Here is a 20,988-nt window from a genome sequence, read left to right on the forward strand (position 1 = left end):
AAATCAATAAAATAGAATTAGTAAAATGAATTAGTAGAATAACATTTTTTAAATAATAGGCAAGCTATTATTATAGATTTAAAGACAATTTTGGACTATCAATTGTCAAAGGCAAAGCTTATTATCTTCCGCTAATGAGGAGTAATGTTGAATGTATTACGTTGATGAAGTTATTGTATGCTAAATAAAGATTGTAAAGTTCTAAAATGAAAATACATCTTATTATAAAAAAAGGAAGGATAAAAGAACAATATTTATTTGAAGAAACTAGAACACTCTTTAAAGTTAACTTAGACGGCTCTTTTAATTCCCAAGAGAGGCCACCAGCATGATCTCGTTAATCTGAAGACAAAAAACAGAAAAGAGGTTTCTTTTTTTTTTATGCCCTCTCGTAAAAAACCATAACTATACCCATCCAAACGGGAATGATATAAAGGATGTAGAGGTCTAGTTATGCCCTGCGGGGTGTTCTGCCTATTTGTACCGTTTGTGTAAAATAGTTTTTAGAAGGGGGCGCTTGCGCCTGGATGACTTGCTTTACCGCCCCATAGAGCCGCCTCTCACAGTCATTCTCTACACAGCCCTCCCTGAGCTCAATTCACCACTTCTTCTATAATCAGGTAATAACATATACAGCTTCTTATTGCAAAAAAAAAAAACTAAATTAATTAAATAATAAAATAGACACGAACTAGTAAATAACAAAATTAATTATTTATACAATGGAAAACTGTTAACTAAAACGATTACGCAGTATAATTATTTGTTATTTTCTTTTAATATGTTATAATTAGCCTATTTCTTTTTTAATAATGCGATCAAGTATCATGTACTACGCACAATAGTGGCTTATTAGTAAAAGTATAGCTTTTCAGCTAAAATTTTTCTTATTAGATTGATGTTTACTGAAATTGTTGGCGGCCTCACGTGACATATGGTTTGTAAGTATGATTACTCATGAAATCTACTCAAACTATATTTTGAAAACACATGTGTACTAAAAAAATAAAGAAAATAATAAACTATATGTTAATAAGTAATGACTTTATTTATTATTATTATTATTATTATTTTTAAACAATAATTTGATTGGGCTGGTTAGTTAACCAATTATAGTTAACATAAATTTTCAACCGTTATTTCAAATGAAGATTCTTTTTACTGAAGTAACAACAATTTTATAGGCAATATTCTCTTATATTATTTTTCAATTTTCTACTTTCTTTTGTTACTATGGAGAAATTCTATTTTTTTTAATGATTTAATTATATTGAAATTCTCTAAGATTTTGGTGCCATGTTTATGAATTTGTCCTTTTTTTGATTGCATGTAATTTTACTCATCCTTTCGCAATTAACAAATTAGAGATAGATAGATAGATAGACAAATTGCTTTATTTTTAAAAACACTACAATAATTGCAATACAAAAATTAAGCATTTTTCTGACATGGACTAATCCGTCTGTCAGGAGCTGTTACTAACAAATAAAATTACATCTCTGGCATTAATTAACGAATAAATTGATAAATTGAGAAAAAATAAAATAAAAAATAAATAAATGCACTACTGTTATTAGTAAAAAATAAAATCTACTTTTAAAGAACAATCTTAATTAAAATGGCTTACTAAAAATTGTCTATAATTTCCCGCCATTTTTACAAATAGACACAATTTTTGCCAATTTTTTCCATTTAAAATTTGAATGAATACTTCTTGAGTTAGACTAGTCTTATTGAAGGCGGATTTCCTAAATTCATTCAACACCTGGCAGGTAGCTATGAAATGGAACGTATCTTCATTCTGGATTAAATTACACTCAGAGAGCATCGATATTCTTTATCGATATAGCTTACAATTCAAATTTATTAGATCGCCCCCTACACTTCATTACAATACTAATATCCTTTAGTTTTAAATTTGAATTCAGGTTATTATAAAATATAATTCAAATGACGATACAGACTGTGATAAGTGCGTTTTGTGGCCCGTTCAATACATTTCTCCCTATACCCGGAAGCGAACCTCGCTTCAGTTATATTTAATATTTCCTTCAATTTATCTACTTATCAAATTATAAATCTCTCTCTATTGCTGAAGAATATTCACAATAAATTTGTTACCAAAATTTCGCCTTAGAGTCCCTTTAAAAATTATATCCCTGTGGAAAGAAGAGCAGTGATTGGTAATCAGCACCAATTTGGTGCAGTTCTGAGTGCGCAATTGTATTAAAAACAACCTATTCAAATATCGCATTTAAATTAAATATGCTCTTTATATACAATTATTTCGTTATTATATAGTATAAAAACAATACAAACAAGTTACAATGAAAGATATTTTACATTATTGATGATTGATTTACATTATTCTTTACTAAGTATAAGTATAATTTTTATTTGTTCTTAGAGTACTACCCTATACAAATGGAGGTATAATTTTAGTACAAAATTATTACATAACATAAAATAACTGAAAACTAAAAATGAAATTATTTCTTACATAAAAGATAGAAAACTAGACAAAATAAACAAAATAAAAGACAAAATATACAAAATAAAAGACAACTAAAAGAACTAAAATTTATAAAGAAAAATAACAAACTGCTCTTTAATTTTCAAGATTAATAATAAATTTTCTAATGTTTAATGCAGAGACCACAAAGTAATGCAAGTTATTAAATTTAGTGAGACTGTCTAATAAATTAAGTAAATTTTCTTCATTATCTTGCTCAACTTTAATAAATTCTGATAAATATTCGTTCCTGGCAGATCTAAATGATGGGCATACCAACAGAAAGTGATATAAAGGTGTCTGGGGCACCTAAATTGCAGCAGATTATTCTTTACTATAATGAAACCGTTTTCGATTAAAGTTCCAATATTTATTTTAATAGTGTCGATAGTTATGAGTTATACTGTAATTTCGTTAATACTAAAATTTTAAATTTCTTATCCTGTAATCAGTCAAAATCGAAGAAGAGTTGGGATTAAGTTTATCATTATAGCTCCATTTAATTCCTTTGTAATCAACATTCTTCGTAGTCAAAGATTAAATGGTACTAAAAAGAAGAAGTTAATCCCACCTCTTCGATTTGACTGATTTTAATCAAAACAACATTGTCGCGTCTCCCGTTGGCAAATAATCGAAATATTAACTTTGAATTTTTGGCGATTTCCTTGTACTGCTTTTTATAAATACACAAACCAATTTGGGTGTAAACGTTCTTCCACTCTCTGAGTCTGAAAATCACTACTTACAGAGAAAACTTAAAATATTATTATCCCAGTACTTTACCAGGAATAATAAAAAATGTGTAATAATGTTTTACAACTTTTGCTTTTGTTTCTCATATAGAAAGATATTAAACAAAGTGTGATATTTCCTATACCAATTCATTCTCTAATGAACTCCATAAAATTTTTGGTTCAATACCTTATTTTAATCGGCTTTAGGATGTTGTACATCAACGAGTCCTCCACTTACCTCTTACAATACAATTTAATGTAAATTAGGTTATTAATACAGACCGGTTTGACAGTTGTATAAAAGTTGCTCGCCAAAAACTGCACGAAAAAGCGTAATAGTGGAAAACTCTTTTCACATAACTACCATTAAAGTTAAATTTATAGCCTCATCAGTTAAATTCCATATTTGAATTTCATAGGTTACCAAAAGTGTTTCTTTAATTAAAAGATGTATTACCTATTGAGTTCTTATATCTCTGCAGGTTTTTTGTTTAACTTTTATTTGGAATATTTCCTCAGCAATCTTTAAACTCTTAAGTAAAATTCTCAGTTTTAAAGGGCGGGCAAGCGTACATAGGAGCAAGACATGACTGCGTTCAATTACAATTCATCTAAGGTAAAGTTTGTCTTTAAAAACCGAAGGAAACAAAAAAAAAATTAAAGAATCAATCATTTTAACGTCAGAAAAAGTAACTCACGAAACAGATGATCAGATATGTTTCAAGATGAGATAGGAAAGATGGAATCTGGAATTAAGAGAAGGTAATGGATATGGATACAGCATTGCTGGAAGGGTATGCGAGAGAGGAAATGATGTAAAAGAGCAATATGGCCTAGAAACAATCAGAAAAACTGTTCCAACAACAAGAAAGAACAGCTATAAGTAGTTCTAAAGTTCGCCGAGCGTGACTTCATGCTTCCTTCAACAGTTTCATTTATTTTATTATAGTCAAGCAAGTCAGCCATTCTTTTTGGTAGAAATTTTGTTTTTCAAGAAAATCTAATTAAGTAAACTGCAATATAAGAAAGTCTTATGAGATTTACACACCAGATTTATAAACTTGTTCGGTGCCATATTTTAAAACTCATTTATCATTTTTATTTGCAACATTTTTCCAGGATATTTTGATACAAGGAACACTATGATGTTCGGCTGTTTCTAACCTTAAATTGGCTAAACATTTACACGATTCTAAAAAGTATTTATTAAATCTATATAAATAACTGTGATTTTAGAGGAAGACAACATATAAATATTTCACCCTTTAAATCAATTAATTTTATGGAAACAAAATGAAGCTTAATAAAATCTAGTTAACAAACGTTTCCTCATACGAAAACCGTTTGAACTTAGTCAGTAGTAGGAGGTTACAGAGAGGAGCTACCTAAAAATTTAAATTTGCTGATACAAAGAGCCCAGCAATATGATTGTGAAATCCTGCTAAGGCTAGGCACTTCAATAGCAGAGCAGTTAGAAGCAAATTCCGTAAACCTAATATGTATTTTTGCACTGGGTTCGATACCCGATCTAGCCTTTGGGTTTGTATTTCATGGTTAATAAAAGACATTTATTAACCAAAGTTTGCTAGCCTCCTCCGTCCAAGACAACCATTTGGAAGATGCTCGCCTGTTAAAATAGGCATTACTTCACCACAGTTAAGTCCCAAGTTCTTACATAAGTAGCCCTGATGTCAAGTGCAAAGATCAAAGATCAAAGGCGCCATGTTCCATTCTTCAATTAATTAATCAGCGGGAGGAAATAAATGAGAGCCGAAATAATTATTTGTTATTATTATGTAGCAGTTTTATAGTTCCTAGACAATACTATATTTCTAAATTATGTTTGAGTACCGAAGCAAAGCAATTTCAGTGAAATAATAAAAGAATGACTGATATATAACCTAACCAAGCTATTTTTATTTTCCAATTAACTGACAACTGCATGTTACTTTGTATCAAATCACAATCTGCCCACGAGATTACATTCTAAGAACGTATTACTACGCAATCGAGCAAATTCACCTTGAAAATTCCTCTTTCTCCAATTTCTTTACTTAATTTCGTCTCCTTCTTCCACTGGAGGTTCAGATTAGACGACCCTGGCACTCCTAAGTCTTACTGGTTGCTAAGCAGAACAGTTCATTGTACACCCTCACTATTCAGTCACTTTATTTTGGAAAGACCCTTCGCTTAGTATTGCTTCACGTTCCCAGTGATAATTCGCTAATCAAGTTTGTCTTCTGTAGACATGTCCATTTCAATATTTGGCACTTGATAAAGAAAACAAATGCTTTCCATAACAAATTCCTAATTTTCTTACTTCTTCATTTAATCTAAAGATTATCATGAGTTCTTTCCATTCAAACCCTGTCCCAGTAAACTTAGTTTAGGTTTCTGTTGAGATCGCACAACTTTGGAGTACTCAGTGATCTGGTTTGTTAGTCAAAAATAGGCAGAACTCTGTTGGTACGACATCTTCATCAAAGATCATATTCTTAAAAAAAAAGACCTTCAAATTCTTTACTTTCTAATAAAAATCCGTTTCCACCATTCATCCGTTGAAGGTTCTTTAATGTTCTACGAGATGAAAGGATAATTAATGAGGTTAAATTATGTTCCTTTGGAGAGAGGCAAAGAGAGATTTGCAAAAAGCGGAAATTTGAAAGAAAATACATTGTGTTAGGTTGCAAACAAAGACAAACACAACCTCTTAAATCAATATTTCGTTATATATTTACATTAGAGACGTTTCAGTTCAACAAATTTTCAGTATACATTCTAAAAGCAATAAAATTTTGCGGAAGGAAACATAAAACAATAAGAAATGAAGACATGGAAACCTGAGATAATTTATCAAATAATTTAAACAATTATAAAAACATTACAAATTTGTTACTTTAGGTTTACATACACAAACAATTAGTTACGAAAAATATATAATGAACACAGAGTTATTTGCGAAAACATAACTTTAAAAACATTAATTAATTGACTCCTAACTTGGTTCCATCCAAATTCCTTCCTTTCTGTAAGAATGGGACTTCTATGCCGCTCCTAAATGCAATAAAAGAGGCCAATTAATTAGCTCTAACTGCGGAAATGGGACTCCTGAAGTAGAAGTACTCTGCTTGCAGTTAAAAATCACTAGCAGTCATAGTTCTTGTCAGACGACCAACAGTATCAGCTTCTCTACACACTGCCAGCGGTTGCAATCGGGTTGTCAATGATAAAGAAGGTCTCTCTTCTACTTATCCTGAGTGTATTTTGCGGTGTCTAGTATTAATAGTGGTTCAGATATCAGGTTTTTTCGTTCAAAAAGAGAAAAGAGAGTAGTGAATTTCGCTATATATGCAAGGGTTCGTGGTGATACTTTTGAGGCAGCAGTAGGTGACGAAATACCAGCTTGAATTCCATCAATGTATCTTTGCTCCAAGAGCTAAGAGTCGTCTTAGAGCTACCCAGAGTGCGATGGAAAGAAGCATGTTGGGTATTCAAAGAGCTCAGAAAATTAGGAACTCCGAAATTAGAAGGCAAACTGGGATGACGGATGTAGTAGAAGCAGCTTTATTGCTGAAATGGAATTGGGCTGGACACGTGGCCAGGATGAGCGAGATGAACTGGGCAAGGAGAGTCACTGAATGGATACCGTTAGACAGACCAAGGAAAAGAGGGAGGCAGTTCTTGAGATGGAAGGATGATCTGGAGAAATTTTGTGGGGTACTGTGGAGCAGAGCGGCTCAAAACAAATCTGGATGGAAGAAACAAGGAGAGGCCTTTGCCCTAAGATGGGCCTAGTTACCAATATTATTTTGTGCTTATTCTTTTCAATTATTTTTAATTTCAATCATATATTCAGTGTAAAATTTCAGTTCAAAAGTTATTTTAGTTATTTTTATTTTAAGTTTATTTCAGGCAAAATTTTTTCGTTTTATATAACATTTCTTTTTGAATTTAATTTACTGTTTGTATATATATATAAATTAATTTAAAATGTTGAATTATATGCTTGTGTGTAATTTGAATTGGTAATAAAGGCTATTATTATTATTATTATTATTATTATTATCTTTGCTCCAAACCAAGATCTGCACCACTACAGAAAACTGACAGTTTATGTCGCCGTTTACAATTCAAAAAGTCGAACCATGGTCTATTATGTTTACCATAGAAGAAGAGGGTGACAAATACCCAAATGAGGTGGCTAGACTAGATTGAGAGATGCATTTTATTTGTCCCTCACATCAAGAAATTGTAGATCTTTGCCGACATTACTGTAAGGTTCATTACAGTAACTGTTAAATTCGGCAAATCGTACACTGTTGAATTGCTTTATCATTCATGACGACAGAGACTTCTCTCTCATCAAGAGAATGCTTTGAAGAATTGACAGACTCTACGTGAGATAAGAAATACTAAATTTATTTTCTAATGCTTCCAGTAACCCATCAAAGTTTGGTTTCTTCCAAATCAATCAATCAATCTCCGCAACAAAAATAAAACATTCCCGAATCTCTCCTTACCATCACGTGGGAGGATCATTGAAGGCTGCCACTTCGTTGTTATGTTAATTTCTGAGTAGTTTAAGCTTCGAAATGTTAACCAAAGATGCGGTAGCTAAGCCTTCAACACCACCTTACACTAAAAGACGACCACTAATGGCAGCTAAGTTTGAAAATATTAAGAAGATGCTCAGATAAGACTAAAGAAATCACTGAATGGTCCACAGCCCACAAAGAAGATAACTATTCTTAATTCTGACTTTTTTGTTTGTTCTTGATTTCTAATTTCTTATTTAAAAGCCAATGAGACAGTAAAAGCGTCAGGTATTGTGTATTTTTTGTTCTAACGATGAAATAAAGATGTTTTCTAGCAAATAATGGTTACATTATTGTTACATTCCAAATTATTCCTCACATGAATTACATTTTACTACAAACTTTTACTCATAATTGAAAATTGATTATCAAGAAGTTGCGATTAAGATTATGAATTCCTTCTTTCCAGTATTTTCCATAAAGTTGTATTGCACTTGCATTTCACGATGTTGAGTGATTTGGGCGTATATTTTCAACTTTTTTACCTTCTCCTGTAAAATTAACTTTCATGTAGACATCTTTTTCTTACAGTTAGCAGTTCATATATTACACCAAGTAGTAGGAAAAATTAAATAAATAACTAGCAACTGTTAACATCGAAAAAAAAAGGTTAATTAGATGCATGAAATTGGTTTTCAGGGAAAACAGAGATTTAATTACGAGTAATATGAATTTGAATGTAAAGAAAGACTTATTGTAATTTTAGTGCATCCTATACTGTCAGAATTTTGAATAAGATATGTTTGAAAGTGTACGTTTTTTAATCTGATGTTATCTCTATGCTTTAGATTAAGTATGGTTATTATTGTTGGTTTTCAGTTCTTGAAAAGAATTAGAGATCACAAAAAGTATCAACAGATTGGAATGCTGTAAAAGTAGACAACGATTGAGAGTGAGACTCATTATTGATGCAAACAATTAGAATTAGATCAAATTTCGAAACATATTTTTAAGTGCATTAAGAAAACAGTCACCCTCATTTGGATGATGACCAAAATTTGCTCTTTATCTAATATTATAATAAAGAGGGAAAAAAGAAACATCAACAAATATATATTTACTGAAAAATCAAGAAAATTCTAATTGGTTTTCACTGTTCTTGGTCCATATTTATCCAGGATGAAGTTTTCCACTTCCAGAACGTAAGTTTCAGGGAGTCCATCCTTCCTTAGTTTATCAGCTTTTCGCCACATACAATCTGTAATATTTTCTAATCTTTTTTCTTCTTGGATTTTATAAAATTTACTTTCTAAAACTTTATCCTGGCGATCAGCGATTTTCCTTCTATCTATATCATTTATTTGTAGAAGTATTTCGAGTCTTTGTTTTTCATTAGCCAACTTAATCTTTCTTTCGTCTTCATGGTCTTTTGCTTCATCATCAATATTATCTTTAGCGTTTTTACAAACTTCATGCCTTTCATCGTCAATTGCTCGCGCTTTTGCTAGTCGCCGGCCTTCAACTTGTTGTTCTAATTGTTCAAACATTGCATCTAGTCGCTGTTTCTTCACTTGTGCTTCCATTAACTCTTTTTGCCGCCATGTACGTTCAATATTATCCATTCTCAATACTTCATCCATTAATTCTTTAAATTTGGCTTGTTCTTCAGTTTTCACTTTTTCATCGGCCATTTTCTGTAATTCTTCTTTTCTTTTACGTTCAATTTCCATTTGCTTCATCTTTTTCTCTTCAACTTCTTTCTGTATTTCATCAGTTGTGGCTTTCATTTTTTCATTAAACAGTCGGTCCTCTTCTTTGTCTATCATTTGCAGTCTTTGTAGTAATAAATTCACCCTTCTTTGCTCCCCTCTTAATTTTTCATTTTCTTTAACTCTTAATTTTTCTAATTCTAGTTCATCAGCTTCTAATTGTATTGCTGCTTTATTAAATCTTTGCCTTTCTAATTGTTTCAATTCCATTTTTATTTTTCTATCAATTTCCCTTTCTTTAATCTGTTCACCAAGTGTTTGTATAAAATTTTGCATATCTGCGTTTAATTTTTGCCTTTGCTTTTCATCCTCTTTCACATATTGTCGCCTTTCCATTTCTGCTTCTTTTTCTTCTCTTAAGTTTTCTTTTTTTTGATCTTCCTTTATCTTGGCTTTCTCTAATATCTGTTGATCCCAAGTAGCAATACATTTCTTTAAAGCTATCATTGTATTAAATTGTTTCATTGAATCTTCATCATCTAATAGCAGATCGTTTGCACGATCTAAACAGTAATTCTTAAGAAATTTCGCTTCTTTTTCTAATGGATTTAATTTACGCGTTTTCTCCGCTGTTTCCATGGCTCGTTGTAATTCTCTTTTCCTTTGCATGGATTCTGTTGCTTTAATTTCTTTCCTTTTCAAAAATTCCTCCTTTAACATTTGTCGTTCTTCCAAACCGTGGTATTTTGAATGTTTTAACAATTTATTCCAGTTTTCCTGCATCATTTCGGTGCAATTTATGATCGGTTCGGTACTGGGTAGAATAAGATATCTATTGTCAATTGCATTACTGACTTTAATATATTTTTTGCCATTTTTCTCATAAATTGGGGAATCTATTGGTCCATAAGTCTCACCTGTAGGTATATACTGGTCCTGTCTGTTGTACCACATCCTGATCTAACTTAAAAAGAAAATATTTTAAATGAACATTTCCACTCGATTTACTAAATCCAAACTGTATTACTCATGAAACCATGGTAATCATTTATTTAATTTTTTTAACATAATTTCATAGTGATGTAGAAATAATTTTTTAAATGGCGTCTATCTAAACATTTTTTATTTTTTACATGATATTGTTTTAAATGTGTAAAAAAATAAATAAAAATGAATTCGAAGGAAAGCTTCAGTTTCAATAATAAAAGCTTTTAACGCCACACTTCGCTCAGATAGGTAAGATTAAATTCAGAAGGAAGTCAATTTAATTGGGTAATGAAGAATCAAAAAGACAGGCAAGGATGTTTGTTGGCAGGAGGTAAATGATTAAAGTACAACATTGAACTGTCAGGTAACGGCCAGATACTGAGAAGTTTGATACTGTTTCTCCAATTAAAGACAAATTACACACTAAGTCGGCTTTTGTGAAGAAGTTAATTACTTTACTGATCTGGTAATCTTTCAACCGCTATCTGTCTGTATTCTTCAATTCATGACAGGTTTTTATTATCATTATTTTGTGCAAACGTTTGGTTAGTAATTTTTTTCTGTTTACTTTAAATATTTCGTTCATTTTTTTCACCTTATTCATCAATGTTAACTTTTTAACCACATTGATTTAGTTTCCTTGCGCAATTTTTAAAAAGGGGAAAAAATTGTCAAAAGGAAATAATATAAGTTACAATGATGACAATAAACGTGCTCCTCAAGAAACCCAAGACCAGGCAATCAGCGACGGTATGAAATGGTCCATATATATTAATATCTATTATTAAAAATATATCTATTTTTAATCTATATTTATTAGAGTTTGGTTGAACTTCTTACAGACTTCTTTAAATCACTCAATACCTTATCTTCCCCACATCAATTCATTAGAAATCAACCCCTTTTCCCCTTAATAGATATCTATAAATTTTCTTAAATTATAATATTTAATGTACCCATGGTTATAGAAAATATCTCTTATTCCTACTATGCCCGAAATTAAACTTCCTTTTTCTCAAACAATTGTCAATGATTTATTGCTTATATTCCTGCTCCAAGCTGTAGCTCTTGGAAAATATTGTTTGCTACCAGAAACATGAATATAAAACAACGAATAATTTATTGGATCCATTAAGGTCTCTGTTTTGCTGTCAGAAAAGCAATAGCACACAGAGCACTCTGTTGGAAAACACAGATATCATTTGGTTGGCTGTTAATAACTTTTTCTTCTGTTTTTTTAAAGGTTTTTGAATCTGTTAATCACTCAGTTTTATTTCACAAATTAAGATCATCGAATTTCTCTTCATTAAAGGTTAAAGAAAATATAAATCCTATCGAATATTGCTTCAATAAGAATCTTGAATTAAATCCAAGTAAAAAATGATAACGATTGTGGAAGCTAACAGTTTCTATAGCGTAAAATAATTTCTAGATGCACATTAATGTTACATATTGCAAGCATTTATCACAGAATTCTGTTTGTTTTAATTTTTTTTTTTTTTTAACAAAAGGCACGTCACAAACTGAGTTAATTGGTGTCCAGATTCTTTTTTGGTACACTGCTACCTACAGAGACAATTCAAGGACACAAATCCAGGATCATATTGTAAAATTAGACAACCTTAATCACAAAAAAGATTCCTGAAAAAGTCAACTTTTATTAAGCCATTGAAAACTATAGATAGAATCATCAGAGAGAAAATATGTAGAATAATAGAAATTGCTACTATAAGTTTAAAGTTTAATAGACATCCTTCACCTAACAAAATGTAATTAAACAAAAACTAGACACGTTTAATATATATTATACCAATAAATTTGATTAAACTCAATTATTCATCAAAACATCACCAATTGACCAAAACCATCACTTATCTAGAATGACGAAATGTCAGAGGTCATGTTCTCTAACTAGGTCAACATCTCTTTGCTTACTATCTTCCATGTACCACACCACTTTTCATGCGCCTATCCCTTCTGTTTATTCTCCTATCTGTAGGCATCGTCTTCGATGTTTATAGGTTCTTCTTTTATGAAGACGTAAACCAAGTTCTTCTAAACTCTTAAATATTCATTGATCTCACTAAATTTGAGTACTCAATGATGTTATAATAACATTTTGGTTATTTCGTCTACCAATTTTTTTATAAATAGATTTATTAATCATTCTGAATTTGAATTTGCTACTTTCTGAATTAATTAACACAAATTTAAATAATTATTCTTTTATAATTTCATTTGTATTAAGACTTCAAAAATCCATCGATAACTTAAAGAATAAAAAGTTATTTTTCATTAATGTATTTACCGAATGCTTTCCAATGGATCCTACTGGCCTCGACCACTTTACCCTCTATTCTCTTTTTAGAGTGCAGTTAGGCAAGCCAATTGAAACTTAAAGAGCTGAGCTTGAAAATAAGCTTTAAAAAGAAGTATTAACTTCTTTAAAACAATAACCAGAATATTGTACAGTAAATAAAAACTGTACTCCAAAGAACTGAAAGACATAAACATTTGTAGTAAAATTTATGATACTTCCCTTAGAAAATTTAGAATAGATTAGTTATTATTAAGGGACGAGAAAATTATACCCAACGGGACATGTTGTTTTAAAAAGGTATTCAGGTTAAAAATATTTAATTCTGTAAGATTATTTAGGGAGTAAACACACTAATTATGGGTTTTTTGAGGTAATTTAACCTCTATCAGAATCCCTGATTAAATCAATTTTCAAAAGAAAAGAATAAAAAAAAGGTAAAAGCAAAACGGATGAGTGCTTACTTGAGTGGCTAGTACATAAAAATAGTTAATGAGTTCGATTAGTTAAATAAAATCACGAATAAAGTTAAAAACAAATCAAAAAAGTTCTATATTTTTTGATAACTTCATTTCTCCCAATATTTGAAGGTTAGTAATTTATTTAAGCCTCTTTAACATTGCCTTGCCAATGCTCGAACTTAGTTAGTTATTGTCAGTGTGGAGTCATATTGACTCCATAATTTATTTTTATCTTTTTGTATATTTATTTCAATTTTAATAATAAAATTTGCATTAAAGGATGAGAAAGAATAGGAATTAAGAACGAAAAAACAAATTTTGTCCACAAATATGCTTTAACATTTCACGTAGAAGGAATTAACTTCAACTTAGGATCGCAGTAATTTCAGTATTTTCTAGAACCCTGACGACTGCCTTCTGATCAGGGACTTTTTCATTTTTTTTAAATTACATTCACTATTTTTTCAATTACTGTGCCGCTGTTGACACGGATCAGGAAATTACCCAATTCGCTACAAGTTTTTGCTGCAATTCGGACAGAAAATCAATTCTAGAAAGAGGCTTTTTTTTGTGTCTTGATAATTTTCTATGAAAATTATGTAAATTTATCAAATAAGCATTTAGGCAATAATCTGGAGTCAAGATAATAACAGAAAATCTGCTTATATTACCAATCAGGAGTCGAAATGATTCTTATGATTCAAGTAAACTAATCTGCAAAAAAGAAACTAAGAATTCCACGGTTATCAGCTCATTCATTCTGCAAAGCGGTAATCATTCATTCTGCAAAGCGGTAATCATTTTGGTTGAAAGAATTTCATTGCCGAGTATCTTTGAGGTAGGCAAGCAAGAAATGTATAAAGTTTGAGGTGGTAATGGTTTTTTTTTTCAGTTCTGTGATCTCTATCAAATACTCTAATTTGATCTCTAATTTTTTAACAGGGACTTCTATAACATGCTTTACTTCACAATAACCTACAGAAATTTTAGTATGCTAACTTTACTTATTGCTATTAGTAAAATCATTCAATACATTTTTCATAGCATGGCATTGTTCAGCATTTTCTTGCTATTACAAGACAACTCAAATGTTCGGAGTTTGGAGAAAATATGTAAGTTCGAGTCTTGAGAATAGTAGTAAGAAAAAGCTGTTAAAAAAGAAAATCCAACCAGTAGACGTAAAAACTTCACAAGTAATATAGGTTTTATATTTTTCTTTGGCCTTACGTTTGAACCAGTAAAAGGTAGTTGGAATGCTGGGCAACATAAATCGAACCAAACTTAATTGAGTTAGCTGGAGCTATTGATGGGAAGGCACTTAAAAGGATGTTCCTGGCTAGATGAAAAGTTGTCTTCAACTTTACGCTAATGCCTCATATTTTCTCACCTTTACAAAGTTTTCTGTTCAGCCCCATTCCGCAAGTTTTATTTTATTCACTTTATATTTCCTGATCTTAATTTAGGTTTTGGGTCTCATTTAATTCTTGTTACAATTAAAATATTAATTATTCTTTCTTTTATTACATCTCTGTTGAGAAAATTGCATTGTTTGGAATAGTTGCTATGTTGCTTTTGTCAGAGAGTGTCCTTAAAGTAGAATGATTAAAAGAGATTTGACCACTTTGTTTACTTAACTCACTTCAGCAGTACAACCAGCGGCAGTGGTAATTTTTAAAATGATTATGTTATTCGATAGTGGTATAAACGTGAAATTGGTCGTCCAGCAACAACCTTAAAATCTGGATTCTGTAGCCCGACTCAGCTAAACTGTGCATCGTTCAAGTCCGCAATATTTACATTTACCTTTCAAAGTCCCTCTCCCAAAAGTTGTATTTCTTTACCAATTTATTTTTTAAAAGAAAATTATTGGGTAATATATCTTTATAATACTTGAATTTTAAAATAAAGTTTTCTATAAGATGAAATTAGTATAAACAAGAGGTAAAAGGAAACAGTCTGAAGAGAAAAAGAAGTTTGAAACACAATAAAGGATGGATGAAGACTGCATAAAGCTTTTATTTATTTATTTATAAAAGAAACCAAGACTAAAAGCTATTCTCAAACAAATATAAAGTAACATCCATATTTAAATTTGTCGCAATTTAGTCCAAAACTTTTAACCATTAGTTTTATAGAAAGAATTAATTTAAATTATTATCTCTGTGATCGCTTTACAATATTACATTCAAAAAGTAGTGGCATATTATGAAAAACTGAATAAATGGCTAAAATTCTACTACCTTTGGAGGGTTTTGGTAATGAACTTGTTACTTTATCCTCTCTAATTGGATCACGTTCTCCACTGACAAGCCTGCAACGTGACTGCAGTTGTAAAAAGTATGGTCAAATTGTCAACCATGTGTTTACAATGGGATTCATTTTTTGAAATAATCTCACTTCGTAATGGTTTTTAATCTGCTAAAAATTAATCTTTTCAATGAACGATACAAAAATATTATCCAGACTTTCCATTTAATCGCTTCAGTTTGGCGGAATTGCGATGCTCATTTGCTGAACATAATTATTTTTTTTAATTGCATTGCAATGTTTGCCCGCCTTCAGTTTTAGCCCCATCATACGAGCATACTCTTCATAGAACGTCATGGGTTTTGTAACTATCTGTCTATTGCAGACAATACCACTTAATGAAGTGGGCAATTAAAAATTAAAAGTTTCATTATAGTTTCAGTAGCTCCCATAAAATCTACGTAGAACTTAGTTGCATTTACATTTAAATGGAATGATTACTAAAATAGATAAATCTCTGTGAAAAATCAAAACCTAATTTAAGCCAATGAATATGTTTCCAGTGTGATACGCAATAAAGAAGATTTAGGACGTGTGTTGCCAACCCGCAACACAAGCCAGCTACTAGGTGAAATCTGGCTCTGCATAACAATGAGTCCCATAGACCACACCTACATCTTATTCACCATTTCTGCGAGAATACTTTTATCTTTTATCTCAGTCATCAGTCACAATAACTTATTTTAAGACTTTCATCGTTTATTCTGCTACATCAGTAAAATACAGACGGAATACAATTTTCTTTTTGGTCGTTTATGATAACTCTACTCCTAAATTTAATTGGTAACAAACTATAAAGTGAAAAGTTCTGCTTCAATCAATCTTTCCAGCAGGTAAATTCAACTTGGACTTTGATCATTGCTTTGAACGCAGTTTCGTGTAGCGACTAGAGGACGCACGCCTTTTGCACAATAATATAAAGGGCAGTAAATCAGTTATATTCCAAACGTTACTGAAAAATGCGTTTTTGCATTTGTTTTTGGTCAACATTGGACCAAATTATCTTATCTCCTCCTCGATGTTGTAACAACACTGAGCTAGTAGTTTTGTACTGTCCTTATTTAGTTCTTCTTCAAGAGAAGTATGGACAAGATAGATGTAAATTTATCCGCCTATTTCTTTACTGATAAAAATGAGATTTGCTTTTATAAACCACCATCAATTTTCGGAACTAATACATTGTTCAAAACAAATAGAATTTTATGATGGCAAGATATTTCAGCTTTTGCATTGATGCACGTCAATGCTAAACGTGTACGCGTCTAACGCAGGACTAACAACAACAACAAAATTTCTTTGATAGTACTCCATTTATAACAGCTTTTAAGATGTATGATTTAGAAGAACTATTCGCCTTGCTCTGGTAAATACATTGCTTTTACAATAATTTGAAATAGAATTTGCTTCAATCAATTTCAGTCAATTGAAAAACTAGTTTATTGCATCATGTAACGTATATGAAATAATAAATATTAATTATTGAAAGATGAAGAGATGAGATTGAATTAGAGAAAGCCTGCTGATAGTAAATTTTATCTCGAAGGGTTCTGAAAGATTTGTTCGTTACAATTCTAGTTTAAGGCTATAGTCAGGATTCAAGTAGTTTTTTTAAGGTTTCAAACAGACTACAACATTTTCCAAATGTAAAACAGATTATTGTCAATTTCAGTCATAATATTTTATTTGTATTAATGCTGAGATTTCAATTTAGAGACTGTGTAATCATCAAGCCTTCTTCTAACGTAATGTTTTACATTATACCTGTTTGCCGTAACAGTAAACATTATTATTACTGAAATTGGCAATAACATTTTTTCCTTTTAGATTAATCGCCCCCAAAAAAGGTAAACAGTACTCTTTAGCCCGTCTGTCACCATCTTGGCAAATTGGGGCAGAAAAAGAAAGATAATTTAATGTTTTGTTTTATGTGATCAAAAAACTTTTTTCTAAAAAAAAGCTTCTTTGTAAACATCTTTTTTTGGTTGCAGAAATAATAAAATCCATTTTTTTTCTTGCCATCTTATTCTTGCTGACAAATTCTGCTGATAAATTTGTTGATATGCTTGATGGCAAAGAGAGATTATTTCAACCCTCTTTCTACAAGATAATTCCATTGGCCGGCAGAAAATCTTAGAGAATTTCACGATGACTCTGAATAAATTTGTTAAAATGATCCAATCCTCTTTTACGTTCCAGCATTTTTACTTTTACCGAGATTAACCTTTAAACATGCAGCTAGACATTTCTTAAAAACAATTATAGAATAATAAAGTATGTAGATATGCTTATCCTGTTATCTTTTACCTCGCTTAGTGTGGAACAGAAATAGTTGTAAGACTTGTAAATTAGATTTTCCTCCAATGTGGTTATTCTCACTAGCTGGTAAGAGGGGCTAGCTGCAGAAGGGTCACATCCTTTGAAGATAAAAATATCCTTTTATGTATATATATACAAAAAAAGAAAGAAAATATTTTCTTTAGCAAAATCACAGTCCGCCTACAACCATTAAACAAATTGTTTTAAGTTTAAATAGACATAGAAGAAGACATTTACATTATTTGTTTTTCTGGAAAAGTCAGCTACAAATAGAATTTATCTCAAACAAAAGAAATTAAAATTACAATAACCAAGACGCTAAAGCAATATCTAAAATAAATAATTAAACGTGCGCCACACATAAAATAAATTGAAAAGTATTACATATTTAAATCCTACAATAATAAAAATTCCAAATATAAACAAATGTAACATTTTTATGTAAGATATATATAAGTTCTTAAAAAATTTTAAATGTTCATTACATCTAGATTGGTGAAATGAAATAACTAAATTTTATCGAATTGGATTTTAAATAAAATAAATAATTAAGCTTAATCATAAGTACTTTTTGCATATTTCTGTCTATTATAATATTAATTGCCCATATTTTCGCAGAGATTACACTACTAGGACAGGAGATACAACAATTCGAAAAATGAAGGAAATGTTAAACTCTAAACTTTATCACCTAATATCTCTTTATCATAAACTGGATTCATTTTTTCTTTGGAAAGCCTTAGTCCTGCCCAAATATTTCTAGAGTAAAAATTTAAATTAATTGTTTAATAGAGTAATTACCACTTAGTTAGTTACTGGTTCGAAAGACTTTATGTATATCCTTTATTATATAAATGTAGTAAAAATATTTCAGCTTCAGGATTTAATAATTTCTTACTTTGTAATAACATGAAACTTAATAAAAAAAAAAAAATGTTAGATAATGCTGGAGATAAAAGAGGGTTATAATGGCAAGTTTGAGTAGTGTATATTAAAGGACGTTACCACAAAGGCCCAGAATTAATGTTCTTATATTCAGTAAAAGTGTTATCAGTCTAGCGTAGCCTTTAGTTAAGGTTTGTTCTCTTGGTCCTTTTCTTTTTCATTTATATTTCTAAATTGTTCTTTTTTTGCCAGACCAATGAAAAAAAGTCGTACAAAATCATTTAAAAAATGTATTTAGTGTACTAATAGGAGCAGCTATTACCTATTACTCTTTTGAGTTCTATTCAGCCATAGGAGTATGAAGGGCACCAATTTATCAACAAATTTGCGGAAGTTCTTGGATTTCTTATTCGCTAGATTTCTGATTTATATGCAGGAGAAAAGAATAGTGTAAAGTACTTTCCGTACGTGGACTTCGATTTTTGTTTTTGATATAACTAACTGAGTCTTTAAAAATATTATTTAAAGAAGAAGGATTTCTATTTTTTTACCAAAATAATCGTTTGGTTCATGTGGGGTCTCTCCATTACCAATCAACAAAATTATATGTTCATTTAAATTAAGCATTTGAAAGCAATTCTTTTTTACGACATAAAGAAGAAGTTTTGACTTAAACCTCAAGAAGTTCCTTTCAAGAGAAACTTTGTTCATGTTTTTTAAAAAAAGTGACAAATTAATTTAAAAATTTGAAGATCAGATGAAACTTTTATTTTTTCGGATTTTGATAGAGACTATAAGGGATTATGAGATTCAAATTGTCTGAGAAAAATAATAAAAGTGTAGAGAATGTTTTGGTTTTTTTGGGGGGGCTTACTTACCACATAAAAGATTATTCACTATTCTTTTGTAATTACACAAATTTACTTTTATTTCGTACCAATTTAATTTAATGCCTTCAACGTTTTTCAATACCAGCTTTAATGAATCTCTTGTTATAGACCGTTCCAGTAGGAGAGACGTTAAGAAAACATTATCCATCCTATTTCCAATTCAAACATGGAGCATATTGTTGGGATTATTTAAGAAGCTAGATTAAATTGAATAGTTTATCTTGTTTTAATTTTTCAAACCTTGTATTGAAATAATTTGTAGACAACATTTGTAAGAAGTTACAATTCAAACGAAGGAGATTTGAAATGTGCTACTTTACATTTATTAAAATTACACTTTCCTTTTGTATTTATTGTCAAATTCTTCGACTTTAGAGTTAATAAAAATGTCCAGTTCCTTGTTAAATAAATTAGCCTGTTAAAATGATTTTAAATGAGAAGAACAAAATAAGGTAAAAGTTCAACATAACAATGGTAATAACCCACCATATCATTAAGTAAATTGCTTGCCAATAATATTAAATGTTAAAGTAATTGTGAAGATTCTGGTAACAAAAAATCATTAGATAAATAAAAAGAAAATGTATCCCACTGGTATTCGCAAGATGTACAAATTGTGGGGACTGTATTAATCAATAACACCAACTCCCACACGTGAAGATTTCAAATGTGTTTCCCTCAATTCTTATAGATTTTATTTTTATTGGAAGGTCTGGTATTTAATAATTTTTATAGTGCTTGGGAGTAAGTATGGATATGGCTACGTTTTCACCTGATAGTTATACTTATTAATTTCTATATCTTTATAATTTTATACATTAATCACATGATTTTTTCCCACTCTGGAACTTTTCAGTATGATCGTTACATACTTATTTATCTGCTGCAACGGGAAGCGTAAACAATGGTAACGTAAACATTTGATTACGTTTACGAAATTTTTATCAAATTTTTAACGTTTATCCAAGCTGCTAGACTGGAATAACCGTAGGACGTTAGGCCCTTGAAGGAGTCCTAAAAGGCAAATTAGTATCAATTTTTGAATTGTACTTTCTAAGGACTTTATCTCCACTTCTTCTATTATTTTTAATTTACCCGAAATAGAGAGTTTATTTTGTGTTTATTAAAAGTCATCCTTTCAAAAAGTATTTCATTCTCTGACTTATTTTTCAGTGAACTTCTATTCGCTTACTGTCCCTGACTGAGCCACACATTCTACTTTAGATTCCAAACCTTGTGAGATTTACAAATATTGTAAGTGAGGGCTTTTAAAGAAATACAGCATTTCATCTCTGAATCAAAATATAGATAATAAATTTGCTTAGTCCTTCAAGA

The 20,988-nt window shown here is 30.4% G+C and overlaps 2 protein-coding genes and 1 long non-coding RNA gene across 5 annotated transcripts in view; 2 read left to right on the forward strand and 1 right to left on the reverse strand.

Moving 5' to 3' along the window:
• Window positions 1-531: 531 nt before the first annotated feature.
• Window positions 532-20,988, forward strand: part of Sytbeta (Synaptotagmin beta) — a 69,153-nt gene continuing 48,696 nt past the window's right edge. The window contains exon 1 of one of the 2 annotated variants that reach the window (XM_074141112.1): window positions 532-620. The gene's annotated coding sequence lies outside the window, so the exon portion shown is untranslated. The remainder of the gene's footprint in view (window positions 621-20,988) is intronic. The other variant, XM_074141113.1, reaches the window with a different exon arrangement.
• On the reverse strand, window positions 8,880-10,535 carry LOC141460517 (uncharacterized). The gene has a single exon (XM_074140608.1). The coding sequence runs from the start codon at window positions 10,442-10,444 to the stop codon at window positions 8,921-8,923; it is 1,524 nt and encodes a 507-aa protein (XP_073996709.1). The 5' UTR covers window positions 10,445-10,535; the 3' UTR covers window positions 8,880-8,920.
• Window positions 10,567-20,129, forward strand: LOC141460518 (uncharacterized). Of its 2 annotated transcripts, none has more exons than XR_012462103.1 (3): window positions 10,567-11,022; window positions 11,113-11,227; window positions 19,762-20,129. It is a non-coding gene; the product is annotated as an uncharacterized lncRNA (long non-coding RNA). The 2 variants fall into 2 exon arrangements; XR_012462102.1 differs by lacking the exon at window positions 19,762-20,129 and adding an exon at window positions 11,989-12,246 and having other exon boundaries at window positions 10,574-11,022.

Source organism: Rhodnius prolixus, unplaced genomic scaffold, assembly GCF_049639745.1.
Source record: "Rhodnius prolixus isolate KJV_2025 unplaced genomic scaffold, Rpr scaffold_6, whole genome shotgun sequence".
Classification (NCBI taxonomy): domain Eukaryota; kingdom Metazoa; phylum Arthropoda; class Insecta; order Hemiptera; family Reduviidae; genus Rhodnius; species Rhodnius prolixus.